Below are 15515 nucleotides of genomic sequence, written 5' to 3'. Positions count from 1 at the left end.
AATGCAACAGTTATCCATTATGTATGACAAGAGATTGATATAATATGACACCCCAATTTGAAAATAAATATTTAATATAGTAATTTTTTGAAAGTCACGTTAGACCATTCTCCTATAAAGGAGTTGTAGGAATCTTCATTTGTAACAGTTATTTTGTACGATTTGAATTCACTGGTAGAAGACAACATGGGTTTGGACGAGGTATTGCGTTTGTCATCAGGATGTTTTGAAACTTATTGCATTATTTTTAGATATTCTGCAACGCTTCCAGTCATTTTTAAACATTTCTAGTTTCTAGACCTTAGTTTGAAACCTTTTTAGATATTCTGCACATTTCCTAGATCTTTTGCAACATTTCTAGGACTTATATTAAAAGTTTTGAAACCGTTATTTGCAGTATTTTTAGACATTCTGCAACATCTATAGGAATGATATTAAATACCTAAACCCATTAGTAGTAGTATGTCCAGTATTTTGAAATAAAGGATTAAAAGCGTTATAGTATATAATAATTTCAATTTGTTGTTTAAAATATTCTTTGATAAATGGTTATTTACATTAAAATGTTTTTAGTTTCCTTCGCTAATGTCTGTCGTTTTACGATCAATAACAGCAAACATCAATGCTAGTTCACTCTTAACAACCGTATAATACCAACAAAGCTAAACTAGTTCATTTAAATGACATGAGTAAAGGGTAAGTAAGCTGTAATGTAACTAAAATGTATTTTATGTAACACTAAAAACACATTTTAGGGATCTAAATATTGCAAAGTGGTTAGAGGCGCACACAGACCGAAGTGCAGGTCTAACCACATTTCCCCGAAATGTAGTTTTTGCAGACATAACCGGATCCGGAGACTATCACTTAGTGTTAACCGACCTAAAACTAGAAAATGACACTAAATCCAGACTTAAAGTTTACAAAGGGACTATGCTATCATCTGATCAACCTCTACCAAACGTACCTAGTTGCGTTATAAGCTTTTACGCTGATCAGTTAGAACCTAGAATACCTGGTACAAAAGTGTAGCAACAATATAAAATACATATGCTTACTTGCAATATTTTTGTAGTTGTAGCGGTAGCTTGTGGATCTGAGTTGTTCCTATACAAAAACTTAAAACCATTTTACAAATTTCGAGTACCGTTTTGCCCATTACTTCAAGAAGAAGCCGCTATTTGGTCTGAGATGAGTCAAAATGAAAGCTTTGATATGGAGAAGATGGTGAACGTTTTAAGTAGTATACCATTTAGCAGTTTAAGTGCAAAGTAAGTTTGAATGAACAAGTATACTAATAAAATTAGTAATCCCATTAATTCTGTAACAAAATTCATTCTTTCTGTGTTTTGTTTATTTCACAACTATTAAAAAAACATTCTTATTAGGTCTCTTTTGTATATTATATCAATTTACTGGTTTTAAAGGTCTCAGCATGTTTTAAACTTAGCTGGTTCACCTGTAAAAATGGAACAGGCATTCTTCAACTTTAAAAAGCAAATGCCAATTAAAGAAAACATAATAACGTGCATGACAACAATGGAAAGATCAACACGAGATAGGACTGCAATAGCTTGTCCTATTATAGCCACGGAATTTGGTAATATTTACATTTTAGATCCTCAAAATTTTTCTGTAATTCTTCAGGTATTTAAACGTTCACCTACTCATCTAGATCATTAAAAGATTTTTTATAGGCCAATACAAGTAATATTCAAGTTAGTCCATTCATAATGAAATGTACTGGACTGTACGATGTGGAGTTTCGCATTGTAATTGCAACTAGAGAAGGGTATATTTGTTTATTGCGAAAGAACTGGTTGGAAGGCAAGTGTTTAATCCAGTTGACTTCAGAAATTGTTGATATGGTTTTAATGCCTGGAGATAATTTTATTGTGGTGGCCACGTCAGATAATAATTTACAGTGTTTCACTAAAAAGGTTTGTAGTATTTAGTCCTAGTTTAAGTACTTCTTGATAAATTGTTTAGGGTCAAAAATTGTGGACGTGCAAAACGTCAAACCCAATCACTTGTCTCTGTTTGGTACCCTTAAACCATTTAAGCATTTGTTTAGTAGCGGTTGGTTTAAAAAGTGGCTTGATACAACTGTACCAAGGCAGACACGTTGTAGATTTTACCTCTGTGGCAGACACACCTTCTGCAATTGAGTTTGGACAATTAGGCCAGGAGGAGAATGTGATGTTAATTATTACTATAGGTATAATTCATATTTTACAATGTTTTAAAATTTTGAAACTGTTCATTTAGGTGGATCTATAAATTTTAAAATTTTGAAAAGGACTGCAGATTTTAGCTTAAAGCCCCTAGAAAGTTCGCAAATTTTGCAATCAAAACCTTTGCCTCTACCTAAACGCAGTAAGCTATTTTTGGAACAAAGTATACGGGAAAGACAAAACGCTTTAGGTAAGTTTATTAAATTTCATATAAAAAGTATTGAAAAACGTGTCTGCCAGAAATTCATCAAACATTCCAACAAGACTTGATAAGACTAAGACTAGCAGCGGCAAGAAGTTTGGTTCAAAACCTCAATGACCAGTCCGGAGTTGGGAATGAAAAGGAACAAATAAAATTATCCGCACAAGTATTGGAATTTTTAATTCATTTTTTTTTTTGTTAATGTTTGGTAGGTTTTAGGTTTGGGTCCAAAATTTACAGTTATTCTAACACTGGAGAACATAAACCCTCATAAACCCTTAGTTGGATTAACAGTCACATTTCACTCAAATACTTCAATGTACAAACTGTCGGCATACATAATAACGGTTCGAATTATCATACTAACCCTGTCAAATAACATTTAAAGTGGATGGTTTGTTTAAATAGGTTCCCCTGGTACCTCCCAGTCTAGCATACAAAATGGAAACCAGAGTGGAAGAAGCTTTGGTTGCTAAAGAGCGGACATTGGATGAATCTATTGATCCTAAAGTGATAAGGGTATTTGTTACTAAAGAACGAGGTACTGTACCGATTCTGGCTGCTACTATTAATATGCCAGCCACAGAATTGATACTCTAGACCAGGAGGTTCCCAAAGTGGTCCAGGTGGACCCCCAAGGGTCACCGAATATTTATCTGGTTTCGATAGTGACTGTTTACAATGTAATATGATAACCCTAATAATTAATAGTGTAATAAAATTACATATTTGAATATATTTTTCTTTACATTTTAACACGAAATAGGGAGTTTTCTAATATTATTTATAAGTGAGATTCTATTGGTTTCTTGTTGGATGGAATTACTTTTTTATTATACTTAACAGAAAATACTACATTTTCAACTGTTTATAAAATACAATAAATATGACATTTTCGGAACAGCGCACGGAAATTTTTTCCCGATCCCTCTTTCCGTGCGCTTAATAATAAACATAGATATCCATGATACTAGATATCCTATGGCAACCCAAAGAAAAAAAAAGAAACGAGTAATGTGTCTATAGCAACGATTTATTTATTAATGACAAATTTTATTTTCTGTCAGTGAAAATTAAGTATTTATGTATTTATTACATTTTGCAAAAATGAATTCAGATTGTGAAGAAAATCGGGATATTCCCGAAAATATCTTACAACGAGCGGCAGAAGTGAGTGCAGATTTATTACCAGTGAAATCCAGGTTGAGATATGAACAAGAATATAACAGTTTTACCGAATGGCGGACTCAGAAACGAATCAAAATTGTGAGTGACGATATTCTTTTAGTATATTTTTCTGAAAAAGCCAACACTATGAAATCCTCCACTTTATGGAGTCGATTCTCTATGTTAAAGAGTTGTTTGGCAATAAAAGAAAATACTCACCATCAATATCCAAAAACGATTGCTTTTTTGAAACGACAAGCTGTAGGATATATACCAAAGAAATCCAAGATCCTTACAGCAGAACAAGTAACCAAATTTTTATGTGAAGCTTCAGATGGAGAATATCTACTAGCAAAAGTAATTTTAGTGTTTGGCATCTTCGGTGCATGCCGCAGAGATGATTTAATACGTTTGAGTTTAGATGATGTGGAAGATAATGGGCGTTTCCTTGTCGTGTTCTTACGAGATGGAAAAACTCACAGGTCAAGAAGTTTTACCATTACCAATGAAAATTGCAAATTCGATCCCTGTACAATTTACCGTAAATACGCAGATCTCCACCCTAAACATATGGAGAGTAGAAGATTATTTGTTGCATACCGAAACCAAAGATGTTACGTTCAACATGTTGGGTGCCATACTATCAGTGGTATTCCAAAGCTTATTGCAAAATACCTAAAACTAAAAAATCCCGAAGAATATACCGGACATGGGCTAAGGCGCTCTTCGACAACCATGTTGGTGGAAAACGGCGGTGATTTGCTCACTTTGAAAAGACACGGAGGATGGCTTTCTTCCAATGTAGCAGAAGGATATATAGAAGAGTACATACAAAGAAAAATTGAAGTATCACGGAAGTTGTTTAGCCCTTGTAACTTGGAAACTACAACATCTGTAACAGTCAATCAAGAGAACCAAAGCACACACGAACACTCAGCTTCAACATCTTTAGCAGAGTCTTTAGTTCAACAAAAAGAAATGCAAAAGGGATTGAGCTTCAACAATAATACGAATTGTACAATAAATATTACTATTAATAATAACGGTTCTGTCCAAAATTAATTTTCTTAGAATTACCTACTTGTATTTTTTTTGTTAATTTCAGTTGTATGTACTTACATTTTTACTGTTTTAAAAATAAAAATAAATATTCCCGATTTTCTTAATAATTTTTTGCGATATTTTTTGTTTATGTTGATTTCAGGTATAATAAAAAAACCTAAACCTAAGTATAATAAAAAATATCGTTCATTACTCGTCCAGAAATGGATTTTCCGTTCTTGCATGACTTCCCGTGTTCGGCTGCGCCTCACAGAATTTGTCACGCGCGCACGAAAAAATCCTCATTTCTGTACTGGTAATGAAATATACTATTTTGGCTGGCTTACTTTACTGTTTTAACGTCCATTCACACACAATCAATTAGTTTTTTACTTTATTTTTGGAAAACTGTTAATTTGTTATTGAAAATCAGTCGCTTTAGTTAGATCTAATCTTCACATTTTTTGTTAAATTTTTAGTTTTTAACACTTTTTTATTAATTATTTTGGAAAATTAATGGCACCTTCTGGAGGCACTTTTTTATGCTCTTCAAGAAAATAGTCTAATAGTTTTAGTTTTCAGTCCAAACGTTTCGTTTTTTTAGATTTTTTTAAAAGTATTTTTAAAAATTTTGTACAACTTGAAGCTTGATTGATATCTCGGACCATGTTTTCAATTTTTGGTTTACAAAAGGTATTACGGGGTGTTTTCATCCTTTTTTACTCTGTATATCGGTGAAGAAATCATTTTTGAGGCAAAATGAATTTTGATCCTGATTCTAGAAGAAACGGTCTTTCAAAATCGTTTTCATTCATTAAATTCGACTGAGACTTTTCGGTGATACAATTCGTTAAAAATTGCCAAAAATGATGCTGTATATTTTTATGATTGTGTATTTATGGATTATTAAGTAGAAAAAGAAATAGAGTGAAAGAAAATATGAAAACATCCGGTTCTGTACAGTGGGTGCAAAATGAATTAAGGGATGGATGATAACGGAGAGAAATATTCAGTTTAGCACTTAATAGACTGTCGAAGGCATTATATTGAGGTCGACCCAGTAGCCTATTCGAGATGAGGGAGCGAATGCTTCGGCATGCAACCAATTTCTTGACTCCGGCTAAATGAAATTTTGAAGGAAGTTTTATAAAGGGGCTGAAGAAGTTTTCTACTCGAAGCCAATGCGGATCGAAAATACGGATTTTGTTAAGAAATGAGCCGGTAAATAGACTTTTTCATTACAACAACAAATACAACTAAAAAATGTTTAATTTACTTTCCAATAGATGGAAATGTTAGACAGTTATGGATATTTTCAGCAAACATGAATGAAGGCCCGGCTTTGTTGTATTTTGGACAAAAGAACAAAAGCGAAGTTTCAACTAATTACGGGTAAAACGTAAAGCCTTTTGGTCAAGTGAAGGTTATTTATTACAGCCCCAAAATAAATTATTTTAATTAAACTTTATTGGTTTGTCCTATTATTATAGCTTTAACTTGGTATTTGGATTTTTAAATAAAGCCCTACCGTTTAAAAGTTAATCTGCAGATTTTACGATGGCGTTAAAGAGAGTTAATTATTTTATAACCGTCGCTCTTTCAGCCATTAAAATCGACTGAGAGACTATAGAGCTAGAGGGGGCTTTACATTGAATTTTCTGCTGTATTTTAAGAAAATTTCACCTCCGAATCAACACATTTCAGATCATGTAGAGTTGATAAGACAATTCATGTATAAACCATAATATGTATTAAGTCTTGGAAGTACTGTTAAATGGATATATTTATAGCATTCACGTTATATTGAGCAACTAGAAATACCTAAAACTCGGTAAAATTATAAGGAACCATGCTTTAAAAGCGAAAATTTGATGAACAATCGCATAAACGTAGAGATCTTAAGAAAATGCGCCATGGACGCAGGAAGGAAGCTGAGAAAACCATCCAGTAACTGGAAATTCCTTCCGCAATAAGCATCGAGACTGCTGAGAAAGTGACGCAAATTCCGCTGAACAAATTGCTGATTTGAGATAAACGACATCGGTCAAAAGTAAGTGAATATTTATAATATTTTAAATTTTATTGCTTCGTTGTTAAGTTGTTAAAAAATTTGTTCTAAATGTAATTTATTTTAAACCTCCAAATGTCTAATTCTATTTTGTTGTATGTTGTGCATTGCTTCGTTGCTTAACAATGCTTAAAAAAATTAATATGCACATTGTCTGGTCTAATTACTTAAGGAAAGTAAGATAACGTTATTTTTACTACACCTCTCTATCGAGTTAATCAAATTTTCTCTATCAAGGCTTCTTAACAGAATTACATCCAGTAAGTAGTTGCACAAATGTGTAGGCGACTTATAGATGATAAGTACTTTTTGTTTAGGCTTACTTTATTCAACTTTTGGTAAGTTTGTTGATTTAATACAACGTTTATTATAGTGATGGGTAAATAAACGGGAAAATTTGACCGGTAAATTACAAATACTTTGTGTTACTGGCAGTTCAAATTTTGACAACGTTTTTCTCCCTGACTGTACAAAAATTTGTAGTGTTTTTTCAAGTCATCGGATAGGAAATTTAATGAGGATTCCAAAAATGTGCTTAAAACAATCATTTTCTTACTTCAAGTGGGTTTTACAGGCGACTGTTCTTTAAACTGTGTTCAAATTTCAGCCCACATTTTCAACTGAATTGTTTTTGCTGAATAAGTCGAAAACGGTAAAAGCTAGAAAAAAATTGTATGATACCAAAAATGTTCCTAATCAACTCTTTAATCTAACACGGTAAATTAGCAGGGCCGTTTTTACTTCCAGTATACCAGGTCAGAAAATTATGGTGGTTCACTATTTTTGTCACCCTGTATGCAATTTTTAAGATAGAATTTTTTACTCTACTTTACTATAAAGAGGAGCTCAAAATGGTTCTTTTAAGTGGTTGAACCACCCTAAACTTCAAAAAATAACTGAGTTACAGAGTGTTCAAATTTCAAACCACAATTTTAACTAATTTGAAAATTTGTTGCATCAAACCAGTTTTTGCAAAGTAATTCGAAAATGGTGAAAGTTACAAAAATATTTAAAAGGAGCAAAAATGTTCGTAAAGAACTAGTAAATTCATCCCTGGAAGTTTCACAGACTTTTCAAATTAATGACAGCTATGACAGGAAAATAATATCTTTCAAGCAAATTTCAATTAGACCCAAAATTTACTGGTCAAATTGGATTTTACTGGTAAAATTGGTAAATTGTACTGTCACACTGAATTTTACTGTTCCAATTTTAGCTTATCTTACTGATAAATCACGGTAAATTTACGCTCATCATTACAAATACTAAAATGGTATTTCACTTATGTGTGTATTAACAAAGAGCCATTAACTAGTTCCACTCATCTTTGCTCACCATTCAAACCATATTTTTTAATTAATTTTTTGTTCACGAAGACGAGAATGAGGTGCAAAGAAAATTGGCAAAACACTCGAATTGAACGATCTCTTTCAATATGGCTTATTGACTTGCTCACCAGTTTCCACGAGTTTGGAACAACTTATTAAATCATTTATTCGGAAACTGAATTGTGTACCAGAAGTGTTAAAATAATTTCTATATAGGATGGACTGCAATGAGTTTCAAAGTCGAGGAAAAGAAATGATTGAATATATTTGCAACTATATCCAGAATATTGAAACACGTAGAGTTACGCCCAGTATAGAACCTGGTTATTTGAGAAAGTTACTTCCTGAGAATGCCCCTATCGAACCAGAGGACTGGGATAGTATAATGGCCGATGTGGAAACAAAAATAATGCCTGGGGTAACCCACTGGCAGCATCCCAGGTTTTTGATTGGACATTTTTTGATAATCACGACTAAAAAAGTAGGTATTTTAGATTTCATGCGTATTTTCCGAGCGGAAATTCCTTTCCTTCTATACTGGGCGACATGTTATCTGATGCAATCGGTTGTATTGGATTTTCCTGGGCTGCAAGTCCGGCTTGTACAGAATTGGAAACCATAGTATTGGACTGGCTTGGTATGCCCTCGAAAAAAGTGTAACATTCACCAATTGAAATTGAAATTTCAGGAAAAGCAATAGGTCTTCCAGATCAATTTCTTGCTTTCACAGAAGGAAGCAGAGGTGGCGGAGTTATTCAGGTAAAGGTGCCACTCATACTTTGTAAAAAATGTGTAAATACTTTTTGTGCAGACTTCTGCAAGCGAATGCGTCTTAGTGTCAATGTTAGCAGCAAGAGCCCAGGCTCTAAAACGGCTCAAACAGTTACATCCGTTTGTGGAGGAAGGAGTTTTGTTGACAAAACTTATGGCGTATTGTTCCAAGGAAGCTCATTCTTGCGTTGAAAAAGCTGCTATGATTTGTTTTGTTAAGTTACGCATATTAGAGCCTGACGACAAATCATCTCTAAGAGGAAAAACTTTAATAATGGTAACTATTTGTATCTATATGATTCATTTTCACAATAGAATTTTTGTCTGCTGGGTCGAAATTTTTAGTTAAAGGCTGCATATTTTTACATAAACTATACCGGATAGTTATGACCTATTTTATTACTATAGTATCGCATATTTAGGCAATGGAAGAAGACGAAACAATGGGTCTAATACCGTTCTTTGTATCAACCACTCTGGGCACTACATCGTGCTGTTCATTCGACAATCTTCCCGAAATTGGACAAGTGTGCCAAAAATTTCCTTGCGTATGGCTTCACGTCGATGCAGCTTACGCTGGAAATGCGTTTATTTGCCCCGAACTAAAATTTTTACTAAATGGTATCGAATACGCTGATTCATTTAACACTAATCCTAACAAATGGTTATTGGCGAATTTTGATTGTTCTACTATGTGGGTAAGAATATTCTCCTATATTCTTAAGAAAAATCAAAAGTCTATTCTCTGTTGCTCTTTTTAGGTTAGAGATAGAATTCGCCTGACTTCTGCTTTGGTAGTTGACCCTTTATACCTGCAGCATGGTTATTCCGATGCTACCATAGATTATCGCCACTGGGGTGTTCCGTTAAGTAGAAGATTCCGATCGTTAAAGTTATGGTTTGTTCTTCGAAGTTATGGCATCTCGGGCTTACAAAAATATATTAGATTGCATATTGGACTAGCTAAGCGATTTGAAGCGCACGTGCTCAAAGACAAGAGATTTCAAATTTGTAATGACGTTAAGGTAATACAGAAAAGCGTAAAGTCAGCGTACTGATTGAAAAACGTTGTGTTTTTCAGTTAGGTCTCGTTTGCTTTCGTCTTAAAGGTTCGGACAAACTGAATGAAAAACTTCTCAGCAACATAAACGCATCTGGAAAGATACACATGGTGCCAGCGAGTGTGAATGAAAAATATGTTATTCGCTTTTGCGTTGTTTCCCATGTCGCAACTGAAGATGACATAGGTGATTGTATTTATATATAAACTTAATATACGCGGTGTTTCATCTTAAACGAGTCACAATTTTAATTTTTTCCAATAGAATTGGTTTACATTTTAATTTATTTTTTATTCATACAAAAATTAGAAGCTTTTAAATGGAAACGGCCTTTTTAATACAAAAAGAGATTTTTTTTATATTTTTTTTAAATTTGCCTTTTTTAGGCTCAGATTTAACCAAAAGCTTTATGGCAGAAACAATTTGTTTCTATCTGTACCATGGTTTGACAGATGACAGATAGAGTAATTTTCAAATTTTTATACTTTTCTTAAAAACTATCTACACTCTACACCATTTCGAAATGTAGTTCAGAAATTAATTCAGAATAGGTAACTGTAATTCAAAAACCATCAAACGAAATTCAGAACATTTAAAGGCAATTCCATAATATACATTATTTGTGGATAAAATTACCAAAGCTGAAACACCAAGGCACTTAATAAATCAATATTCTTTAAAATACAATGAATAATATTTAAAAAAAATAACACAATTTAGGTTAAAAATTAAACTGAATTACACTTGACATTCTTTCTGAATTACAATTAACTATTCCTAAATTATCCTTGATTCTGAATTACATTTAGAAATGATGTAGTATCTTTAAGGGTGCGTATTCTTGAAACGAAGGAAGTGAGTTATCAAAGGAAAGGTCTGAAGAATGTAACAGAAATCCGCCATTGTCAGTTTCTTCTCTCACATTCTATCAACACTTCTCTTGAAATTCCCCTGATTTCAAGAATTAAGGCCCAGGTGCGTTGAAACAAAATAAGAATTTAAAAATCTGCAAATTGAAATATGCGAACCTTTGCTAGATATTACAACATGCTTTTTTTACGAGATTTTGGTCAATTTTTGCTTGATACTACTTTTAGTTCTTTTGGTAAAACTCATTAGGACAGTGACTTTTTTCAAGCAGATTTGAACCACATTGACCTGAGGTTTTTGTTTTTATTAGAGCTTTTTGATCATTACCTGCATGAAATAAACAATTTACACCTTCTGAAGATGACTTTTGGAGCAATCTGCTGAGATATCAAAAATTTCGAATATTTTTTACAAAATTTCTTAATTTAGTAATTTAAAAAAATGTATTATGATACTATTCTTGCTTGCTACTGTCTCTCATTTCTTAGCGATATATTTCAAGCAAATTTGAACTAAATTGACTATAACTATTTTCAGATCATGCTTGGGAAGTAATCTGTGAATTCGCTGATGATTTGTTGGAAGTTCAGACGGCTGAAAAAGAACAGGTAAGCCATAACATTTAATAAAGAAATTTTAATTTCCCGTAGGCTGGCGTAAATATTAACTTTTTCGCATTCATGACGGTTTTATAGGCGTCATTTGAATGATGTCACACTAGCGAATATTTAGACTTAACAATGTCAGCAGGCAGTTGTAGTGTCTATAATATTAACAACTTAATGTTTGCGTTTTTTAATCAAAATATTTAAAAAGAGTGGACTTTGAACAGTGGCAAACCAAATATTAAGGATGACAGATACGTAAAAACAAACTTAAATCACTGAAAGTAATTCGGCGTCAATTAAAATTCTCTTTGAAATGAAGAAAATACTTGTTTCTTACAGGTTTATTACTGGATAATGATCATTAATAGAGTTAATTGATAATTGTTTACAAAAAAAGAATGGTCATTAGTAACTAGAACTGGTTGTGTGGTCTTAACACACGAAATCCGCTGCCATCTGAAAAACTAAATAGCTTATGGTCTAGATCAGGTTGATTAATCGAAGATATCTGTCACAGTCTAATTTATATTAAAACATCTGCGAATTTTTATCGGCGGTAGATCAAGACTGATATGTATGTGAGTAAGCCGTTAGCGCTGTTCTCGCTAAAACTTATGAATCATGAAAGAATTTTTAGTATGTTCGGTATGCCATAAGGCTTTTGCATGCAATGGCCCAAAACAAAATAAACTGTAAAACGTATATTTGTTTGTCATTGAAATATTCAGTTCATATATGCCTAAAAAAAGACACCGTCTGTTCTCAGAATATCAGTTAAATCACAGTAAACGAATCACACTTTTTCAACTGAGTGTGTATGTCGATGTACAGGGTGTTTCATTAAGTACTTGTACAAACTGTAAGGGCTACATTTTTGACCAATTTTAACAAGAAAGTTCGTATAAACATAGGTTTGCAAACGGAAATACTGGAAAGTTAAGTTTACTCCAATTTTGTTATATAATTCCTACAGTTTTCGAGATATGGACCTCAAATTTAGAACACAACCACTAATTCCTTAGAGCCAAGTTCAACTTTTATTTTATTTTGGCCTGCTAGCAGATGTCAACTACCTCTGTCAACTAGGCATGACTGATATTATTTTTACTTATAGGATGTTCTGACTTAGAAATAATGCGTTTTTGGACCTATGTTTATACGATCTTTCTTGCTGAAAATTGGTCAAAGATTCACCACTTAAAGTTTGTACAAGTACTTAATAAACACCCTGTATATTTTCAAGATGGTCGTCACGATTATTAACACTATCAAAATAAACATGGTCGTATATGATGTAAAAGTTTATTTAGATCAACCACGGGATAACTGATGAATATTGATCGGTAGTATTTCCTAAATTGAAAATTTTAGACATTTTTCCGAATAACAGAATTATTGTGATATGACTGTATCGTAGCCACCACACCGTTAATATAGTGGAAACCAAGCTTAAATTGACAACCTACGGTTAATTCGTATACCTACGTAACTTTACTAAATATGTAGCATCCTCGACCTAGTATAAAATTTGCTGTATTGAACCACGAATTACTAAAATTGTAAATACAGAATTAAGGTCAGTATCAATGTCTTATAGGCGTGGGTTGGCTATTTTAAATTATACTTCCCTTTTTAATAGTTACGTCATTACCTAGCGAATATGTTCATATTCGGATTTAACAGAAACTTTTCCTATTATAGTATCCGTTATCATTGCCTTGAATTACATATATTTCCTACAATTTTATTGAAATTGAAAGATATAATATTTTAGGAACTCCACGATGAAGTGTATGATCTGTTAGAACGAAAGAAGAAAGAAACGCTGGCCCAAAAAAGAAGTTTCTTCGTGCGTATGGTTAGTGATCCAAAGATTTACAACCCATCGATTGCCAAAGCTTTGCCATCGACTAGAAGGCATTTGACTCAAACAAGCGCAGAATCGCCAGACAATAACATCACGGTGGAACCACCCACGTGAGTGGTACATATTAGTCATCCCAAACCTAAAAATACCACACTTGTTTTAATTTACATAATGAATGTACCGCAAATGTCTTCTTCGTATGATTTCTCCGTGCAATTTCCGTTTTCTGTTTTACAGGACAGCACTATTTGTGTTTGCTTGCAAACTTATGACTAAGTTAGAAACTTGATCAATAGTTTATTATTGATATATTTATTATCAATTTATTATTTATTATTTATTATTTATTTATTTCGTTTTTTTTTTTTTTTTTTTTTGTTCCTAGATTTTGGAACGCCATCTGTACTTTCTAACTCATAGAGTTGAGTACAGATGTCACCAGATGTTGCACACAACTATCTTGATCAATAGTATCAAATTTGTGAACTATTAAAAACACCTGCTTGTACTAAAACGGACTATTTCTATACAAGCTATCACTCCTTAATTTCAAGATTCTTTAATTACTGCAGTTTTCTGGAATAACTCAACTCTAATCGTTTTTGTAATTAAATAGGAAAGTCAATTTTATGATTTCTTAATTGCAGGGGCGCATCTTGGATAAGTTGGCCTCTGGCGTTCTTATTCCAAGGAATTACCGAGGAAGGTTCAGCCAGCAATGTCCCAATTCGGTAATAAATACTTTTTGAATAACACGACTTCGGGACACCGTGTATGTGTTATAGGTTCCGGCATTTGGATACAAAAGTCCGATTGAAAGCTTCAGGAAAAAGTGGAATGGCATCACCGAGACAATCGCCCTCTCCCGAAGGAGATAACAAATCACCGAAACGATCACCAGCTTCATCAAGAAAATCATCTCTTATATCTTAATAAGCCCTCAAAAAATATCATAGCTTACTAGTGAGTGTTAGCTTATATAATAGTATATTATTCAACGGGTTTTTTTTATCCTCAAGGGGGATGTTTACGCAAATCTCCCGTGGGATTAATGGTCATAAAAATCGAGGATAATACTATACTTTGTTCACGACCACTATCGCCAATCCCGAAGGCAAATTAAAAGTTGATACTCTTTTATGTATGTAGGTTCTGTTTCTTTTCCATGCTAGTTGATTTAATAATGTTCTGATTATACTATTTCTGGTGGGGTGCAACCTGATTCCGTATCAGTATCCAAACTTATTATTAACAAGAATTACAGCAGAAAAATTAATATTTCTTTTAAAGTACCAAAATGGATCACGTGAACAATTTATTTACCTACCAACATGGTGTCATGTGACAAAACGCCAGGGTTCGCACCAGAATGTTTCAAATGTGTTACTGCGGTGGTTTTTGTGAACAACATAGTATTGCAAATTATCAGTAATTGCAAAGACATCATTGCATCCTTGGTGGACGACCGTCCTTAGGTCGAGAGGGAATAATGATCGTTATTCTCCCTTATTAATCACTCTGACGTTATATAATCCTCATTTAACTGTCAACACGCTGAATATTAGTGCATTATTGGTTGGTCGTGGACAAATATATGTATAGTATAGTTTATGTATGAAGCCAGGACGTTTTCTATTGGCAAAAGTAGTGCATTGGTGTCCTGCTATATAGTATGGCAATATACCAGCTATTACTCTACTTTTCCATTAATTTTTCCATGTCCTGCTATATAATTATACACTATTTGATTTGTTAATTGAAAAAACTAACCATCTCATACTTTTACATGGAAATAATTATTATTATTGTTAGGCAATAAATACAACAACGCAAAATACATCCTAATTGAAAAACAAATATACAGTAATGGGCAACGTTTTTTTTCTTCACTGAACTACTTGACATTCACTATCTGGTTTCATTAACTCCCTGCAAATTTCGTGTAGGTGTTAAGCAAATGAAAATCAATCAGCGTTTACGTAAATAACTGTTGAAAATATTATTCCTATGTTGTACATCTCTGTAATTTTATTATCTATAGAAAAATTGTGGTATTGTAACCGAGATTATTTTTAGTTGTCATTTATTATATCCATCGTTTTACAAAGGTTGTGTTACGGTGGAATATATCAAAATTAGTGTAAATGTAGCGCGAGCATTATACAAGAAAAATAAATAAAGTTGCAAGAGAACATAAAAAGTCCATCCATTGGTCAAAAAACATTATAGTCACGTGAACATTCAACCAATTAAACTTGTGGTGTTGAACTTTATTATTTTTACTTGTTTCTACAGAAG

The 15515-nt window shown here is 32.9% G+C and overlaps 2 protein-coding genes across 4 annotated transcripts; both read left to right on the top strand.

Annotated features, from left to right (window-relative positions):
- The first annotated feature begins 566 nt into the window (after positions 1-566).
- On the top strand, positions 567-3199 carry BBS1 (Bardet-Biedl syndrome 1). Of its 2 annotated transcripts, none has more exons than XR_014179057.1 (10): positions 567-696; positions 756-1018; positions 1076-1271; positions 1428-1647; positions 1698-1940; positions 1990-2218; positions 2269-2424; positions 2475-2602; positions 2656-2783; positions 2845-2985. XR_014179057.1 is itself a non-coding variant. In XM_081985276.1 (10 exons), exons 1-10 carry the CDS (start codon positions 686-688, stop codon positions 3034-3036), a joined length of 1773 nt encoding a protein of 590 aa, XP_081841402.1. In that variant the 5' UTR covers positions 567-685; the 3' UTR covers positions 3037-3199. The 2 variants fall into 2 exon arrangements, 1 of the variants encoding a protein (XP_081841402.1); XM_081985276.1 differs by having other exon boundaries at positions 2649-2783; positions 2845-3199.
- Positions 3200-6540: 3341 nt separating this feature from the next.
- On the top strand, positions 6541-15091 carry Tdc2 (Tyrosine decarboxylase 2). 2 transcript variants are annotated; one of them, XM_081985435.1, is made up of 12 exons: positions 6541-6694; positions 8257-8481; positions 8535-8677; positions 8729-8799; positions 8852-9088; positions 9234-9509; positions 9573-9836; positions 9893-10058; positions 11280-11350; positions 13125-13327; positions 13865-13948; positions 14003-15091. In XM_081985435.1, exons 2-12 carry the CDS (start codon positions 8258-8260, stop codon positions 14148-14150), a joined length of 1887 nt encoding a protein of 628 aa, XP_081841561.1. In that variant the 5' UTR covers positions 6541-6694; position 8257; the 3' UTR covers positions 14151-15091. The 2 variants fall into 2 exon arrangements, with proteins under 2 accessions (XP_081841561.1, XP_081841562.1); XM_081985436.1 differs by lacking the exon at positions 6541-6694 and adding an exon at positions 6992-7050.
- The last annotated feature ends 424 nt before the right edge of the window (positions 15092-15515 follow it).

Source organism: Ips typographus, linkage group LG8 (assembly GCF_016097725.1).
Source record: "Ips typographus isolate SLU linkage group LG8, UJ_Ityp_2.0, whole genome shotgun sequence".
NCBI classification, from domain to species: Eukaryota; Metazoa; Arthropoda; class Insecta; order Coleoptera; family Curculionidae; genus Ips; species Ips typographus.
This window is presented reverse-complemented; position numbering and strand designations above follow the sequence as displayed.

What these genes read in the sequence shown, in the direction of transcription:
- BBS1 (XM_081985276.1), top strand. An exon ending in GTTAGAACCTAGAATACCTG is followed by an intron (nt 1,019 to 1,075) that starts GTACAAAAGTGT and finishes ATATTTTTGTAG; the next exon opens with TTGTAGCGGTAGCTTGTGGA. An exon ending in ATTTTTCTGTAATTCTTCAG is followed by an intron (nt 1,648 to 1,697) that starts GTATTTAAACGT and finishes GATTTTTTATAG; the next exon opens with GCCAATACAAGTAATATTCA.
- Tdc2 (XM_081985435.1), top strand. Translation starts at nt 8,258, where the DNA reads ATGGACTGCAATGAGTTTCAAAGTCGAGGAAAAGAAATGATTGAATAT. An exon ending in GAGGAAAAACTTTAATAATG is followed by an intron (nt 9,089 to 9,233) that starts GTAACTATTTGT and finishes TCGCATATTTAG; the next exon opens with GCAATGGAAGAAGACGAAAC. An exon ending in ATCACGGTGGAACCACCCAC is followed by an intron (nt 13,328 to 13,864) that starts GTGAGTGGTACA and finishes TCTTAATTGCAG; the next exon opens with GGGCGCATCTTGGATAAGTT.